The 18,159-nt window shown below is 30.4% G+C and overlaps 1 protein-coding gene across 9 annotated transcripts in view; it reads left to right on the top strand.

The window, feature by feature from the left end:
- Positions 1 to 18,159, top strand: part of Dab (DAB adaptor protein) — a 27,518-nt gene continuing 9,359 nt past the window's right edge. For 2 of the 9 annotated variants that reach the window (XM_088189257.1, XM_088189260.1), the window contains exons 1-2: positions 1 to 108; positions 16,154 to 16,295. In XM_088189257.1, the coding sequence (XP_088045383.1) occupies positions 16,256 to 16,295 (40 nt within the window). In that variant the 5' untranslated portion in view covers positions 1 to 108; positions 16,154 to 16,255. Of the gene's footprint in view, positions 109 to 11,547; positions 11,759 to 11,940; positions 11,999 to 16,153; positions 16,296 to 18,159 lie in introns of those variants that run through there. The other 7 variants (XM_088189258.1, XM_088189262.1, XM_088189263.1 and 4 more) reach the window with 7 other exon arrangements.

Here is an 18,159-nt window from a genome sequence, read left to right on the forward strand (position 1 = left end):
ACCTAACGATGATTTGAGAAAGCTCTCTCAAGTCGAGTTGAAATGTCAGATTGTTTGCTAGACGGAGGTTAAAGACGGCGGCTTCTGCCGCCATGCGCGGCCCAAACGGTACGCCAATCAATTCAATATAATTCTACATTCCTTTTCCGCCGAACAAAATACATTTTGTAATCGTTAACTGTCATACCAATCCGTTACTTGAATACATCTCCAGCGATTCATAAAATATGTAAATCTTAATGAACTGTTGAGCTTTGACAAATTATTCGATGCAGATTTAATACAAAATATTAATGTTGGATATCGTATGTGAGTCTATTATGCATTTTTTTTGTCAAAAGTAAGGTTATTTTTCATTGTAAGCTTTTGTCTATGTATAATTTTTTATGTGTTCGATATGAAATATTCAAATATATTTTTCTTTTAATTCTATGACTTAAAATACTTTTAATTTTTAATAAGATCACTTCTAAACTTTGGAAAGGGCTGTTTAAATAAATATATTTAAGGTTTATTTTATTATTGTAAATATTACCAATAAATAAATATTATTTACTTCTTCAATAAAATAAATGTAGACTTTCACTGCAATACATATTTTTTTTTGGTAATGTTTTATCTTGTACAGTATCTTTACCTCTCGTTTATCTCATTGTGTAAATATGTCTATATATTAAATATACATCGCATCTGTAAATTAAGATGATGTTACATTTATTACATACTATATGATGATTCAAATACAAACATATATGCACTTTCTACTAATTTACAGATGCCTGATGATTCTGTCTTTTGAATTAATTTAATCAAAATAAACTTTTCCCTTATCTTCTTCGGTATTTCCTATTTTTAATGTGGAATTCTCAATTACATATATCATATTTATTGCTGTAATAAAAGTACATAAAGAGGATAAGAAATATAAACATTAACTTTTATTATTGTGTACATATTATATTATTTGTTTCAAATTGCGTTTCTAAATTGAGATGTGTTTATGATATGTTGTTTTATTGTGCTTAATTACTCTTTTCACTTAGGGGAGTTTAACGTGTCGGCTAATGCACGATGATTGTTGACCTTGAAAACCATTTGACATGAGGGACATATTAATTTATTTTTTATTTGTGTGGCTTCAAAGAGTCCTTATAAATACGATTAAATTAAAACTGCTCAATTTAAATAGTAATTAATTATAGGATTATCAGATTAATAATTAATTTGTAAATTTATTAATGATACTATATTAAAATATATACTGAAAAAAATCTCTATAGGAAGCTAAAATATAATGCGTTTTCTAATATTTAAATTAATCAATTGCTATGTCTGCCATGTTTAATAAAATGTATTATATATAAAACTTAAATCGATAAGTAAAGAATCTAATACCTACGTTTTATATAAGTATAAGAGTAATATTTACCAAAGGCAAATATGGATGATTAATGTTTTTTAAAAGGATTAGAATCTAATATAAAAGAGCGCATACCTTTGTTTAAGTTAATTTGACAGGTAATTTAGCTTTTATAAGGCCTCATTTTTCTTGGAAAGTTTTAGTACATGTAGGTAGTTGTTATAGTAAAAAAATCAGTAGATGATAGGCTTTTAACTAGGGGTGGCCAACCCGCGTTGTCTTGAACATTTTTTCGGCCCGCGAGATTCATCACACTTTTACAAAATATATTTATTTTATAATAGACAATTTTTCACTCCAAAAAAATGTTTATAGTGTATCTAAATCTAATATGGGGATATATAATTTTATATGTGGCTCGCGGAGATATGATGAATTTCCAAAGTGGCCCGCAATATCATTTGGGTTGGCCACCCCTGCTATAAACTATAACATTAAATAAAATGTTAAATTATAAATGAAATATAAAAAAATTGTAGATAATAGCAATTAATGAAAAAGTATTAAAATTTCTTACAATTATTATATTAAATACTTTATTTAAAGAAATAACAGTATACTAGCAAATCATTCTATACTTTTACAGACATTTCTTTCGGTGAAATGGTAATTTAAAGTGAAATACAAAAAACGCGCTGCATTGCAATGTTATTTATAATGTACCTGATTTTTTATTGTTTTTAATTATTTAAAAAGGTGCTGTGCCTAAGAAGAAAACTTTGTAATTCAAAAAATGAATAGGTGATCACTCAGGCAAAGCACATTTTTTTATAAATTATTTTTAATTTACAACAGCTTTGAAATTGGCTGTACAATTGATGAAAAATATAAATCTCTATATGCATCTGTTTTTGCCGTAATTCTGCATCACGTAATCTCCGAGTCTCTCGAAGATCGGGTTGAACTCTTATATTCAGCAAAGAACCGGATCGGAAGGTCAACGTTAAAGCAACTTCTTTCTCGAACTGTCTTGATCGATTCGGCCAAATTCTCGTTTATTCCTAGTCAGAAGTTAAGTAGATAGTAGTACTATTTTTTTACAGATGAAATTTCTTAAGTAATTAACTAAGTATTTTCTTCCAGTTCTGTAAAATTGCCATTCTATGTTTTATAAAATCTTAGGTTCGGTTTCTGTTTTAGTACACTTGTTCTGCGGAGATAATTGCAGATCTTCGACTTTGTTCATATTTTTTTGCTCAAGTTCTTTGAAACTGTTAATGGATACTAATTTTTGGATGTCTGCTTAGAAACGCAATCGTTTATTTTAATAACTATTGAAAAACTTTGCGGTGATGAAGTCCATAGGACACAAATAAATAAATTAGTATTATAGGCTTTTATAAATTAGTATTTAGTATATAAGTCTTTACGATTACGAGTGGTCTCAATAATTTTTTTTCTTCTGAAAATCAATTTTATTTTATACTCATAATTTGGATGGGAGAGGGGGAAAGATATCTAAAATTCTTTCACTGATAGATTGCTATCACTTATTTCAGTAGTCTAAAAGATTGGTCATACAAGACAACTCAATAAAACACATCATATTTTTTTTTCGTCTGTATATCCGCGATTTATTCGAGAAAGAATTTTCTGATTTGATTATTGTACCGGAAACGTTTTATTACAGTGCAACATGAGGATACTGAATAATTAAAAATATTGTAATTTCTGCGCAATTGTTACCATTTTATCATAAAATATATTAATTATCATAACCAAATCCGTGGAGTCACGAATGAATTGAAAAACGCGTGTACGTTTCTTATTTACAAATATTTTAAAATGTGGTTATTGTGATTGTCTCCTTGCGAGCGAGGCACGCAATTATGAGCGCGTTTGTCAACGAGATATGACTTAAATTTAAACTTTCAAGTTGGCTGTCTTAAATGGGCGTAAATAAACAATTTTCAAATAGAGTTCTATTATAATCCATTATTTATTTTTCATTTTCCATTTTTAAAAAAATATTAGAACAATGGTTTTAAAACATCTTGTAATTGTGTGAATCGTGATTATCTTTGTATGACATATTTTAGATTTTTTAAGCACTTGGTATCATACAATTCAATAAAATGTAGTACTAGTAATTGTGGTACTGATTATTCTTATACTTCCAACGATTTAGAATTAAATTTACATTCTCTGTCTGCTCATCCACTATTACGTAATTCAAATTATGCTATATTCTCGTCATCGAATACCAAAATACCGGTATTCGCTGGCAGCTTCTCAAAGTTTTTGAGCAAAAAATCATCGATATTCGCTCCTTCCGCTCGCCTAGCAGTATTCGATCGATGGATCTTCGCAAAGGTCCGTATTTCGAAATATAAGGCTGCCTTGGCACATTTTCTTATATATTTAGAACTCTAGGTCATCTTCTGTATGTTTTTAGCCGTTTACACACTCGAAGGAGATAGACATATAAACAATTAAAAAATAAACACTTTGAGGTCGGTGACTCGATTCGACCGCCAAACGCGCGATAAGTATTGTTTTAGTAGTTATTTATATAAAAAATAAATAATTGGAAGCTCGCGCTGTCCCTGAACTTAATGATATAGTTTTTATTATGTTTCCCAATATTGCGAAATGTCAATTTTGTTCAGTATCGCGGTTCGTTGATTAAAATAATGACTGTGCATACACATACTATACATATATTCGATTATTTTAGATATTCATTTAGCATTGGAATTCAAGTGAATGTGCAATGTTGCTGATGCAACGTAATACTGTTGGCATTCAATTAATTGAGATGCGAAGCTCTTCAATTGATTCCTAAATAAATTGATAGCAAAATTGGGTACGAGAAAGAGATTATAAACCACTGGTTTGCATTGTTTTGTAATTTATTTATTCCGTTAAAAAAAATGTACTCTTTTCTATATACGCATAAAAGTAAAAACAGTCTCATGTAAGTCTGTATGTCTGTACTTTCCTATTATTGCGGGCCAAATGTTTTGATCAACGGTCACTCGCTGCCGTTCATTCAAACCTAATCTTAATAACGAATTTATGTAGCAAAACGCCGCTTTCACATGTGATTTATAATTGTATCTTAAAGGTTAGGTGTGAACGAGCGGCAGCGAGTGAGAATTGGTCAGAACATTTGGCCCCGATAACAGAATAGTATATTAAAAATAAATATTTGCTTAATAATCATTCAGAAATTACATTGAGTATTCAGCTTAACTGTTTCGAAAGCAAACTTTTTGTAGTATAACAAAGGCTTTCTTTAGTCATATAAATTCTAATATATATTTTCTTTAAAAACATATGTGTTTTTTGTAAACAAAATTACGTTAAACTAATGAAAATCAAAATACATAGATTAAAAAATATTGCTTTGATTTTAAAAAGTTTTTTATTTGTATATTGGAACATAAGTTGTGATATTTATTGAATATTTTTGATAATTTGTTCAGAAAAACTATATTTTTATTAATTGAGAATTTTGTGTAACTAGTAAATTAAAAAAATGCGTTTAACGTAGTTTGAAACACATATATTATATGCCTATAACTTGACCTCTATACTCTATTTGCGTTAACACAATCAGTTCGAGAGCTATCCATTTCATCATTATTCATAATTGAGAATGAGATGGCAAGTTTAGGTTTACGCCCCTACTATTAGCTCTAAAGCACACGATACAAATATACGTTCGATAGGTTTATCATTACTCCGATTGATTGATAAATATAAAAAAATCATTTCTATATTTTTTTATATTTATCAATCAATCGGAGTTAAGCCTAAATAAATAAAGTATTATTTATTTCGGTTTATAAATGCTATATAACACACCTTTTTTCTGTTGAACTTATCCATTATTTTCGACAACATGTCAATTGCACAGGGGTCCTAAAACGCCATTTTATTAATGTTTAAAACTGCATAATATATTCTAATAACTTTTTAAAATATGTACATATAGATTTGGTATTAACATAAGATGTATCCATTTTTTCCAAATGAAGAGAACACAGCAACAAAAATATAAAACAAATTAGTCAATAATGTATCCTCCTTCAGTATTTACAATTTCTTGCCAACGTTCTACAACTTTTTCGATGCCTCTGCGATAAAAACCATCCGGTCTTGATTCGAAGAATTTGTTTTGCGCGGATGCAAATCTTGTTTTGCTTTGGGCGTTGCTTATTGACCATGACTCACCCATTCTTTCCGTCGCTTCATATTCGACTGGTCGTCCGGAATGCTCCATGTCTTTCAGCTCAAAATTACCATCTTTGAAATGCGAATACCATCGAAGAGCTGTCCTTTCATTCATAGTATGCGCAAATATCGCGAGCAGCTTTGCTGGTTTTATTCCCTTGATTGAACGTGAACAGAAGGAAGTGTCGAAAGTGCTCACTTTTGTCTACTTGATATTCCATTTTAACGTAAAAGCAAACACAGAGCAGAAAATTTTCTTTCGAATGACGTATAACATTTACCAATATGTTTCGCCTTTGTTTTGCATGTTTAAATTTGAAAAAAAAACGGAAACAACTTATGCTAACACCTAATAGATAATAATTTTACATTCATAAAATGGATTGCACTGAAATTTAATGGTATATTTTTAATGTTAGCCTAGCAGAGAGTAAAAAAATATTTTAGCTCCCCTTATTGTAGAACATGTTACCATGAGATGATAGTCTCATGTTAATACGGTTACCCGTATATTTTACTCTCTGCACCTCGTCGCTTTTTTATGCACACTTTGGTTAGCTACTATTATATTCTTTGTTCTGTGGTTACCATACAGTTGTTTTCGCCGCTGTTTAGCATTCTATTATTTTTAAGTCTTAAATGCGTCAATTTATTTAATAATTGTAATATATAAAACAACTATTATGTAGTTGTTTTGATTTATTATATTTTTTTAAATTATTTTCAAAAGATAATTGATGTATGATATTTGAATGTATATCAGATCATGTTTTAAATGTAATGTTTTGATAATATGTGTGGGGAGGGGGGTGGGGGAGCAATTTAGTTTTTGTCTGGGGGCGCTAAATAAGCTAGGGCAGACTATGGATATAGTGCATAGACCTTAGGCACTGCGTTTTGTCTTAACGGACCAATTAGCTACAGAAAAATATATTATGAACTAAAACCGAGCTTCCTAGGCAAAAAGTGGCTGCTTCTTTGATCTTTCAAGTGTTGTCGATTATACTCGGCGTAGCTCCGTTTAATGCGAGTTCAGATAAATCTAGTGGAACTTAATGTAGGTTTCTAACGCAAGTGTCTGATGTACGCCATGTACAAGATAAGGGAGGCTTCTTTTGTTCGACCAATGCGACAATTTGTGGAAATAGATTTGTTATTGTCTGTTACCTTTTTTACTATCGGAAACGCTGTGATGGGATATTTTTAATCTGAGTATCAAATTCCACTGACTGTCAATATGAAAACATTGTTTTGTAAAGACACCGATGGTTCCTTTGTTTAGGTAATCCGTTCGAATCTCCGATCGTCACGCGCGTCAGTATAACAAATATACATTTAGCGTAGGTATTTAAAATATTTTTTATTTATTACGCTTTTAACACGTATCGCTCACTATTACTATTTAGCAAGAATTACTATGATTCGGTCCTCAAAATATTTTATTTATCCAAATGTATCATTATTGTTAGTATTATTCGCGCAATAATATTTATTTTGCTCAGTTTAATATACATATGTGAATCATGCATAGAAGGTTACTCAAATTCAACTACATACCATCAACGCTTAGCGGCGAATCAATTATAGCACTAAAGCACTTAAATCCAACATACAAATCTTCATCACTGTTGGCTATTAACAATGAAAGTGATTTATCAAGAATAATAATCAGAAATAATTATGGAAGCAAAATTATGATAAACAAAGAATATTGATATTATAACTACATTATAGCAATATTTTAAAAATAGGCTTGTCTTGAAAAGTGTTGAATTTTTGCACACAAGCAAGAACATTTGTAAAAGAAAATATTTGGTTTGTGATTTAATATTGTTTTAAAACTCATTTAATTTTTCTGCATAGCACAACATTTTTGAATATTTTTCTTTGTACTACCATTTATTATAAAGAAAATTATTTATGTAGTGTAAACATTTAATATATATGTATTTGTCATAAGCTGATATATCTCTGAATTAGCGATATTTTGTTAATAAACTGCTGTTTTTCCCAATGTATAGTAAATGCTGAAGTTTAATCGGCAGCGCTGCGTAACAATTGACATCAACAATTTTGTATCAATTTACAAAAATATTCTTTACATCCGAGACCGTTGTGGTTGCCAACAGCGTATTCCGTCTAAACTTTGCGATCATCCAAATTAATCCATAGCCCAACACAACGATGTTGACAGTATGCGAAACAGTTTACATTCAACCAAATGTGTCAATCTGTTTTTTTATATTTTTTAATCTCCAAATTTTCACAATTTTCAAATTTTTTCCATCACCGTTTATTTCCACCCAAAAAACAGAAAAATATCGTTGGAAACTGGTAATAATTTATTAGTTGAAATTACATATATTGTTACACACTATGATGGGCGAGATCGTTATTCTCCGAGCGGTGGTGGAGAAGCTGGCGGAGGGATGATGTCAGTGGAAGATCCTCAGAGGTGTTGTACTTGTGGCAGCGACAGTGTAGTGGAGGTCAGTAACTCTGCTGCAATGATAGTCTGGTGAAGTCCCTCTCTGGCCTCGAGTTGTGTCTGAGCGTATCTGCGCGTATCTGACCTCCCTCATTAGAACCCAGCCTTAAGTATCAAAGGCTGCAAAGCTCGCTGACAAATCACAACCATCTGCCAATTGTTGCCCTCGTTTCTTCAACAATCGAAATATGTATGCGCCTCTAAAAAGTGACAGTTGCTTAGTGGACATCGTTCCGAGGTCGAAATGTGCAACGGGAATATTATAGCTTTACGGTGCTTTTGTCTTCCGGTAATATATTGTTTCCCGTGACCGTTTCGCAACAAAGAAATACATATTCTGAAATTGCATATTATTTATGAGAAACCCTTTTTTTCTAGACGTAACAAGAGCTTTTGTGTGGTCCCATCCTTTACATTTTATGTCTAATTCATCCTTATTACCACCCTTATATATTATACTGTAATTACTGCGCGAGTTTCAAGAATTAGAACTCCCACACCGAAATGAAAAAAATAGCGATTCGAACCCCTGCTTTTTACTGCATCAGCAATATTAGTTGCACTATTTTTCGTTGTCTCTATTGCTAAGATTATTTTGTTGTAAAGTGCTAGTTGTCAATCGAAAAATCTTACGTACTTCTCACCACAATCATTTGAAAACAAGATCTATATCAATTTTGGGTACTGTTCAATCTAGCCTCTCATAAATTAAAATATTTTTTTAATTGTTTCCATAGACACATCTACATATTATTATTAATATGTTAAATTGTTCAAAATAAATAATATGTCACAGACAAAATAAACACTTTTGACTACCTCGTTTATGCATTGTCTTGCGATGACTGACATAACAATAAGAAAAAATCACGATATGGCAATCACGATAAAACTAAGCTAATTATATATGAACAGGGACACAATTACTAACCGGTCGGAAAAATCCCGGTCAAATCGGAACGTATGGTAAACCTATGTATGGCAGTGTCTGTCAAACTTTTTTACATTACGACACACTGCGCGAGCAGAATTTATTTTGCGATACACAAATTTAAAATCCCAAAAAAATTAAATGTACTTTATCAGCATGAATAAAAACGAATAAATGATTATTATAGTAACAATAAAATAATATTGTTTTATGAACATAAAATATATATAGGCAATGTAATACAATAGTAATGTTATTAGTGAGAAGGATGCAATTGAATTCACAGCAAAAGAAAAACTGACTTATGGTTTTACTACCTCTGATGATTCGAACAAATGAAATTAGTTGAGTTATATTGCTGATGTCTGTACTTACCCATAAGTTTACGAGCTCATTTTTTGCTTCAGTGAAATGTTCGCGAAGCTGATCATCAGTGTCTCACGTAATGTCATAAATTTTACGGGATATTGTGTGGGCTGACAAACGAATGGTATTAATTTGTTTGATGGCTTCTTCACTAATCATTATGCAAACAGCGATTTTCAATGCTGGTAAAATAATGTTTTCGGAACCAGGGTGTGTTTTTTTCTTCTTTGCCAAAAGCTGGGCAATTTTGTAACAAACGATTTGAGCTTTCTTGGGAATTAAGTAAAATTTCTTCAGACTTTTTGATTGAATTTTTAAATTGTTTTTTAGCATCTCAAAATATTATTTTGATTTGTCCTAAGATGTGTTATTAAATGACGTTGAAGTTTACTGGAAACCAACTCTTCATTTGAGGGTGTTGTTAAACAAATCATAGAAAAATGAGCCGAGTTATCTTTTTCAGATAATATAAAACCATATTGGATGTATTTTTAATTATATTTTTGCTGTGATGAGGTGGAATTTTTATTCAGCTATTCGTCACGGACGTCATTTGGGAGAGGAGAGGGGAGGGGGTAATGGGGGCATTTGCCTCCCCTTGAATTTGGCCAGAAAATTGCATGTCATTTAAGGAATTACTATGAATCTTAATGAAATTGAAATAAAAAACGACCACTGAATGGTCAACATTTGCCTCTACCCTATAAAAAGCTGAAATTACGTCCCTGATTCTAAACCAGAAATTCTCGGGTTATCCTTTAAAGAAAAAAACAGTCAAATCTATCTCGAAAATATTTTTTAAAATATGTCATTTCAGTGAAATCATCGAAATACATTTTTACCGATAGATATATATATATTTTTATGAGCATAAATATAATTTATCTGGCAGTTGCTAGTAAAATCAATTTATTTACATGCGATGTCTAAAAGTTACAGTGAATGTGTATTTTTAGTGAAGTTATATTTTCCCTAGTGAAGTCCAAATACATTTTTACCAATATATTTATATTTCTACTAGTGAAAATATAATTTTACATAGGCGCTAGTGAAATGATATGCTGCTCTAAATTATTTATGAAACGCTATTTGACAGTTGCGAAATGTCCATTTGCTGTTCATACCCAAACCTAACCTAATGAAAGTTCTAAAACTAATTATAGTTTTCGAACTTTCATTAGGTTATTTCCAAAATACAAACTAAGCCAACTCGTCTCTCAGGGTAAAATATTACTATATAGTTTGCCTGTACTTGGATATTATACTATGTTTTAAAAATATGATAAAAAATACTATGGACTTCTGATATAAAAGTATTGGTTAAAATGTATTTAAACTGTATTTTGGTCAATGGGAGGGCGCAAAAACAATTATTACTTCTCATAAGTGAAAAATTGCGTTTCTACTGCGATGGCGACGGCACGATTTAATTGCTTTTGACGTGGATTTTTGACTTCTGAGAAGGGATAATTGTTTTTTGCGCTCTCCTCTTGGTCATCCTCGCGCTCATGTATTCGTGCGTTGTGCTCGCAATCTCGCGCTTTGTACTAATAAATATCGTGATGTACAAGCAGCGCAATGAGTCTAATATTTGTCTTTCTAGATTAATTGAATGGGAAGATTTTTCACACTCGACTGTCAGTAGCGACCCGCGGGTTCTGATTAACGCACGCGAGAAGATAGGGACATATATCTAGATCCAACCAGAGAACTAATATATGTAGATTTAATGTATCTTTTCGTGTAAAACATCCAATTGTGTTTTCGAGTGTTGATAGATATTCTCATAAACTTCTGATTCGCCTTAATTTTTGTCATATCTGTAGAAATTAGGACAGTGTTATTCATAAGTGCACGATTGAGCCGCGCAATGAGAAAATTACGGGTCTTTTTCGATTAGTTGAACGAGAAGCTGCGTTCCGATCCATTCCGACCCCTGGATTCGATGTGTCGGTTGTGGCCCACGAGCTCTAATTCGCGCACGCAAGGTAAATAGTGACACATGTCCATAACTCGGGGGAGTGCATATGCAGTCGCACTGCATGCAAAACGACTGAGTGTCTTTTCGAGCGTTGAACACCTGATTCGCCCCTTATTTTGCTACACACAATAGCACGTCGGTGCGCCCAACCCTTGCGATTGATCAAAGGGCGCCACCCCAGGTATTTTGACATTTGCTAGCAGCGTAGCGTGCCGCGCCAGGGCGCAGGTCCGTATCGATCAGGGGTGCGCGCGGCTCACTCTCTGGGGCGGTGGGGCGCGCGCCCGGGGCGGCCGCTCGCGGGCCGCGCTTCGACGACCCCATCACCGCAAAAACGGCACACGGTCACATCACATGTTCCTGCGCAAGTTCAAGTGTTTATACTCGCACGATGTAGGTCCACAAAGCCAATACGTTGCGCGCTAAAAACGAGTTAAACTTTGCCTAAAAATACGAAATAAAATAATACATAAGTAACATATAAAATAAAGACTGCAATACAGCAACGACGAAGATTTGTGTCATACGTCATTAGATTGTAATAAACGTTCTGTTCCTCTATGTTCAACCACAAGCTTACGCAAGCCGAGTTCCCAATGCAAACATTACGCAAGAAAACGAGCCCCTGCAAATGTGAGTTTGACTGCAAAATTTTCATTCATGTGTGATATGATATGTCTCCATGGCGAACCTCACGCATCTCATCATCACAACTTCACGCGCGCCGAGCATGAGTGCACGAAGGGTTTAGATGTTTTTTGTGTATTTATTTATTTTTATGTGTCTTAGTACACGCTGTATCGATTTTGCGACTTTTTTGTGTTGTTGAAGGGTGTGTCGAATCGAATCGGTTGTTGAACACGTGTGCAGAATGATTAAATGATCGTTTTATATTCATTAAATCATACTCTTATTTCAGTTATATATTTCACATCTGAATCAACTGACTCCAGTACTTTTTAACTGCCCCCCATCTACTTACCATTTAACCCTAATAGATTTTTTTATAAAGTGCAGGGTGAAATGTGGAATCAGCATCCAATCTATTAATTACATTGTGTAATATTTTACCAAGTAAAATTACGGGTTGTTTTCAGCTGTTTTTAAATCTCGATTTATTTTTTTTAGATTTACGTAAAATTATATTTTAATAATCATGATACATATTTAATTATATTTTTTAAAGTAAAAGAAGCGAAATTTCAAAAAATGCAGTATTTTTTACATTTTTTTGTAGTTGCAGTGATATATATAATCAATTGATGTCATTGTTTTTTTTTGTGGCATGTATAGGTTTTTTATTTGAGTCGCATTTGTGACGCATAGCTGCATTACTCCACTAAGATTATTTTTTTTCCACAGATTAAATTGTATGACTTATATGAAAATTATATGTACTAAATATAAACATTCTATTTTCAGTACTATTAATAAGCCATATAAATAATACAATCGACTACAGTAATATATTAGCTTTGAAATCAGCGTATTATATATTTGTAAAAAAAAATAGTTTAATTTCGACGATTCATGTCGCACATTAAAATAGTATGTTTTTAACTTTAATTTAGTTCAAAATAATTTAAAAAATCACTGAGTTTTAAAAAAATCCAATCTAAAATTTTTTTTTATGGATAAGTTTTATAATATAATTTTAAGTATTATCAAGTAAACTAAACTACTACAGACACATTTAAAGCGACCAGTACATGCTTCCTGATTTTGTCACAACCAATTTTTTTGTAAAACCAAAATATATGAATGTTTATTTTGAAAGTGGTGTAAGTATATTTTTGAAAAAAATGAGTTAATGATAGTTTTAGTCAAATAATAATATCTTCTTTTTATATTTATAATTACACAGTCAATAGTGCATAATATCCTCATACATTAATTAAAATAAAAAATACTGTAAAGTGTTATTGCAGGAATGTTTTTGTTGAAAGTTGAACATGTTTGCATTACATACCTCCTATTCACCATAATAACTTCACTATGCTAAATGTAAAGGAGTAAATAAGATTGAAATATAAATAAGTTTGTTATTATTAGTTATCTTAACGAAGTAATTTACTTTTCATACTTGTTTACTTATAAATTTATTATAATATAATATAACTGTAATTATTTCTTTATTTATATGTCTTCATAATAATTAGTATTTTTACATTAAAAATACATTTCAGAGAAACCAACTTCAATTAAAATTGCTATTTTTCATAATTTGTTATTATCGTTTATTTTTCAACATTTTTATTACATAATAAAATTTAACAAGTTTAAGGTTTTAAAATCATTACCCGAATTTTTAGGTTGATTCAAATGCAAATCCATAAATATATCAATAGACTTATACCACTTTCAAAAACAACGACACATATCTGTTTCAGATAGTATTAATAATATATATATTTTTTGAAACAAACAAATAGAAATATCTGCAATCTGGTTGTTCTAATAATGTAATATGAGTCGCGTACGGCAATGCCTTTATATATAATTCAGCTAAAATGTTTTACGTTTTTTTTATTTTTCATGCTGTTTATCTGACAATTATTTATCAAGAGTTCTTAATCTAATACTCGATTATTCGAATTATTCGCCCGATTTTCAACTATATGATTATATGAATATTCGTTTGTACTATCTTGAATGATTTTTTTTCGTTTTTTCTCTTAATATACTCGAGTGACTAGTGCCGCTCCAAAAACCACGGTCCTTTATGCGCTTTTATTTTGTTTCGAAATGCGAGACAATAATACGCTTCTTTTCAACAAAGAAATGTTTTTACGCATTCGAAAAACATTTGCGAATAGAATGTTTATTTGTGTCTACTATGACCGAAATTCGCAGAATTCGTTCGTTGCACGAAACAAAATGTAGGAAAGGTCCACCATTTATTATCGATTAACGCTTATCTCAAAAACATGTGTACGTCGCAATTTTTTATGAAGTTCGTATTACGTTTTTGTATTTGTTGATTCAAGACGCAATTTTATTCAATCAGTTCAATAATTCGATCTCGATTAATGTATTTTTAATTATTTAATTTATATGCAAATCAGCAAAAAATAAACGCCGATATGGATCTGATATTTATATATAAAATTCGTTTCAAACAGTTTTAGTTATTGTATGTACAATAAATTCGATAAAATTATGTATTTAAAATGTTCCATAAATTTTGCTGAATTAATTCAATCGCAGCTGATTTTAAAAAGCTGAAATTGCGCCCTCACTGATCACCAATTCGCACAGAATTATGTTATGCATATTTTATAAAATTAAAAAAATTAACGATTATGAAAGTAATTAATAATTAATTAAAATAAATATTTTATAAATAAAAAATATTTTTACATGCATTTAATTGATTTTTTACACTAATTGTTAAATAAATTAATATCGGTAAAAATCGAAAAAAATACAAATATATTTTTATATTCGAATACTTGATCCATTTTTTATTCAATATTCGAATATTTAAAAACTACGAATAATTGTGAACCCTAGTTATGGTGACATACTCGTGAATTTTGACTTGCCAATTTACTATGACAAGTCATGCGTAAAATAAAATATTTTCCTCCTAAATGATACACTCTTAGATTAACCAGAGTAATATAGAGTGCAATATTTTTATTTTTAAAATCATTAAATTTATTACATATTCATTATGTATTACAAATTTATTGTTCATAAATTGCGTTAAATCATTCTGTACATGTGGTTCGCCAAAACAGAGTATATTTGTAGTTTCTTTTCAATGAATGAAAACATTATTTTAGCAATTACTAAGTCATGTCACTACGACGATAGCTTAATAAGGGGTATCCTCTCTCTCGGCGTATTTAATGGTGCATCATTTAAAAATATGATATAACAGGAAATATTAATTTAAAGTGTTTTCAATGCACTGAGTATCTCCATACTTGATCGAAAAACGTTTTATTATATAAATATTATAATTAGATTTATACATTAGTTGCGTATGTAGTATATTTTTAATCGTTTAATAGATCCACTTTATATACCGTTATGTAATAATCGACAATATGAAATAATTACAAGAGAATTCACATTAAAATCTCACTATTTTCCCATATGTATATTTATGTATTTTACTATATAATATTATGTATTAAGTTGGTGTATGAAATGTTGAATAAACATATGTATATGATGATTTATATCTATCTATAATATATAAATATGTATGTAAATATTATATTTTAACATTTAAAAAGTACACGAATAATTATTATTTTAACGTCAAATTTACACATATCGTTTATTTTTAATTAATTAATATAAACAATTCCACTCTCAAAATTCAGTAATTATTTTATTTAAAATTAACTAAAAATTGAGAACCATTAATTTCAAACGATGAAAATATCTGGATATGTTGGATTTATATAGAAAGGTTTTCAGATCTATGTTAGATTTTTATACACCAAACTGAAAGGTTTCGTTTTTATATAAAAAAATACGGTGTTTCGACGAATCCAATATATAATTTAACATTTACTATGTTTTGTTAAAATCAAAAGGGTACTTTTATTTATGACATATATATTGATTTATATAATGCTTTCATCGAAATGTTATAATGAAGAGCTTCGTTGGATTAAAGAAATCCAACATTTCATATACACCAACTTGATACATCAAGTAGTTAACCATGATAACGAATCTTTGACGCTTGTCTTTTTTATGTAATTTTATAAACTATATAATTATAATAAAATATTTCACAAATTTTTGCTTTTCGACTACCATTGGCAGGTTTACGCATTGTGAAGATTGTAGTGTTGCGATAAAAACGGTCTAAGACCGCTCTGTCTCGTCTTTGTTCCTGAAGAAGGCATTAACGAAAATAAACTGAGAATGCAGGTCTGCCATTTTCAGCATCTGTTAAGACCCTTCGGTGAGTTTACATAACCTAGGCTACATATTGTCTTGATAATGCGAGAGAAGTGTAAATAACTTTAGTCAATTTGCACGACTCGTTTTTTTATGTTATACTACGTAGATAAAACTATACAAATGTGCCGATTGACGTAGTACATACATACATATATGTATATATATACCATGATGTGTAAACCTCGACAGACACAAACTTTTTGGGCACTAATTTTGTACTATAGCTGTTAATAACACGAGCACGGTTGCACTATATAGATTTCTTGGATTAGTATTTAGTAGTGGTGTCGGGTATTTTATGGTTAATTTTTATCGGGGTGCATGGATACAAAGATCACCATTTCACTGTCGTCATCACGCTTTCTCTCATTCTTCCTTCTGTTCCCGTTAATTGTTGATTTGTGTTTATTTTTGTCTGTAATTTATTATGTATAGGTATATCGGGTTAAGTTTACGACGTGCAGTTAAATACGTTTAATATAAAAATAGGATCATTTTGTTATTAAAATAAATATATATACCTAATGTGTTGTTACTAATATGGCGTAAAACTCATCTAATTTCTATTTAGAAACACTAATATTTGTATTACAGTTTTTTTTTGTTGAATGGTTGTCTTACAGCAAAATGACCTTTCTCGTTCACTTTATTTACTTCCACTTAATCGGTAAAGCAGTAACATTCTGCATATCTCGCTATAAGCACGCGAATGTTTTGACGAATGACGAGCAATGCTTGCGGCAATCAATATCTTCTCATCTTGAGCGAAGATGCCATTTGCAACACATTTTACTCAATTACTAATATAATAGACCAAGAGAAAGCTTTAGGCTACCTAGAAAATATCTTAAATTCCTTGAATATAAGTATATTATCACACCATAAACTGCTTCTCAAGGTTGGTCGTACTATTATGCTACTTAAGAATTTCATGCAATTGAATATATAATGGCATGATTCTGACTGCCACATTTTTACGGTGAGAATGTGTTTATTAAGCAGTTTCAATTTCTAACTCACCTCGCCTTTGCCATGACAACAAATAAGTCAAAAGCATAGTTGCTCAATTCAACAGGAATTTATTTAAGAGATGAATGCTTTTCTCAACATCAATTGTATGTTCCAGAGCGCAGCCGATCACTATCATTGAAATTACGACTTGATTGGCTGTATTTTTTTCTTGTTAGAATTTTGCAGCTCTCGTAATTATTTATACTGATTAAATTTTAAAACATTTGTTTCTAGATCGAGAAAAATACTTATTCCTAATATTTGTCTGTTTGGTAAAACAGTTTGGTCAAAGGCATTTCCAATTCATTACCTATTTACGTATTTGTATATCAATACTCACAGCGAACAGACTTTTTGCATTGTAATATAACCATAATAACGAATTTAATTAAAATATTTTCTGAGAATTGCTTTACATTTTCACTTTTAAATATACCAATTGGTGTCTAGAATCAATATAAATTAAGGCATTTTTTTTGTTTTACTAAATTGTATGTAGAAATGTAAAATAAATGTGTCTAATGATTTAAATCCAGGCTTTTAAAATTGTCAGATAAATAAAAACTATCAATCAGATGTCAAACTATCAGCTATTCTTTTTTGGAGTTGTGCTGTTTTTATGGCATCATTTTCAGTTTAATTAAAATTAAAATCAAACAATATTTTTTCATTAAATTTGTTGCTTATGATGTAATCAAAATGATAAATCTAAACTGCAAGTTATTTACAGTATAATATATGTTAACTAAACTAAAACTTCAATTTCAATATAAATTTATCGTTTATCAGATTAAAATTAATTTTAAAATGCTGTGTTAAAATAATATGATAAATACTCTTACTCTTAATTCCAT

This window comes from Plectrocnemia conspersa, unplaced genomic scaffold, assembly GCF_051122295.1.
Source record: "Plectrocnemia conspersa isolate PC_06_02 unplaced genomic scaffold, ASM5112229v1 ptg000008l, whole genome shotgun sequence".
Lineage (NCBI taxonomy): Eukaryota > Metazoa > Arthropoda > Insecta > Trichoptera > Polycentropodidae > Plectrocnemia > Plectrocnemia conspersa.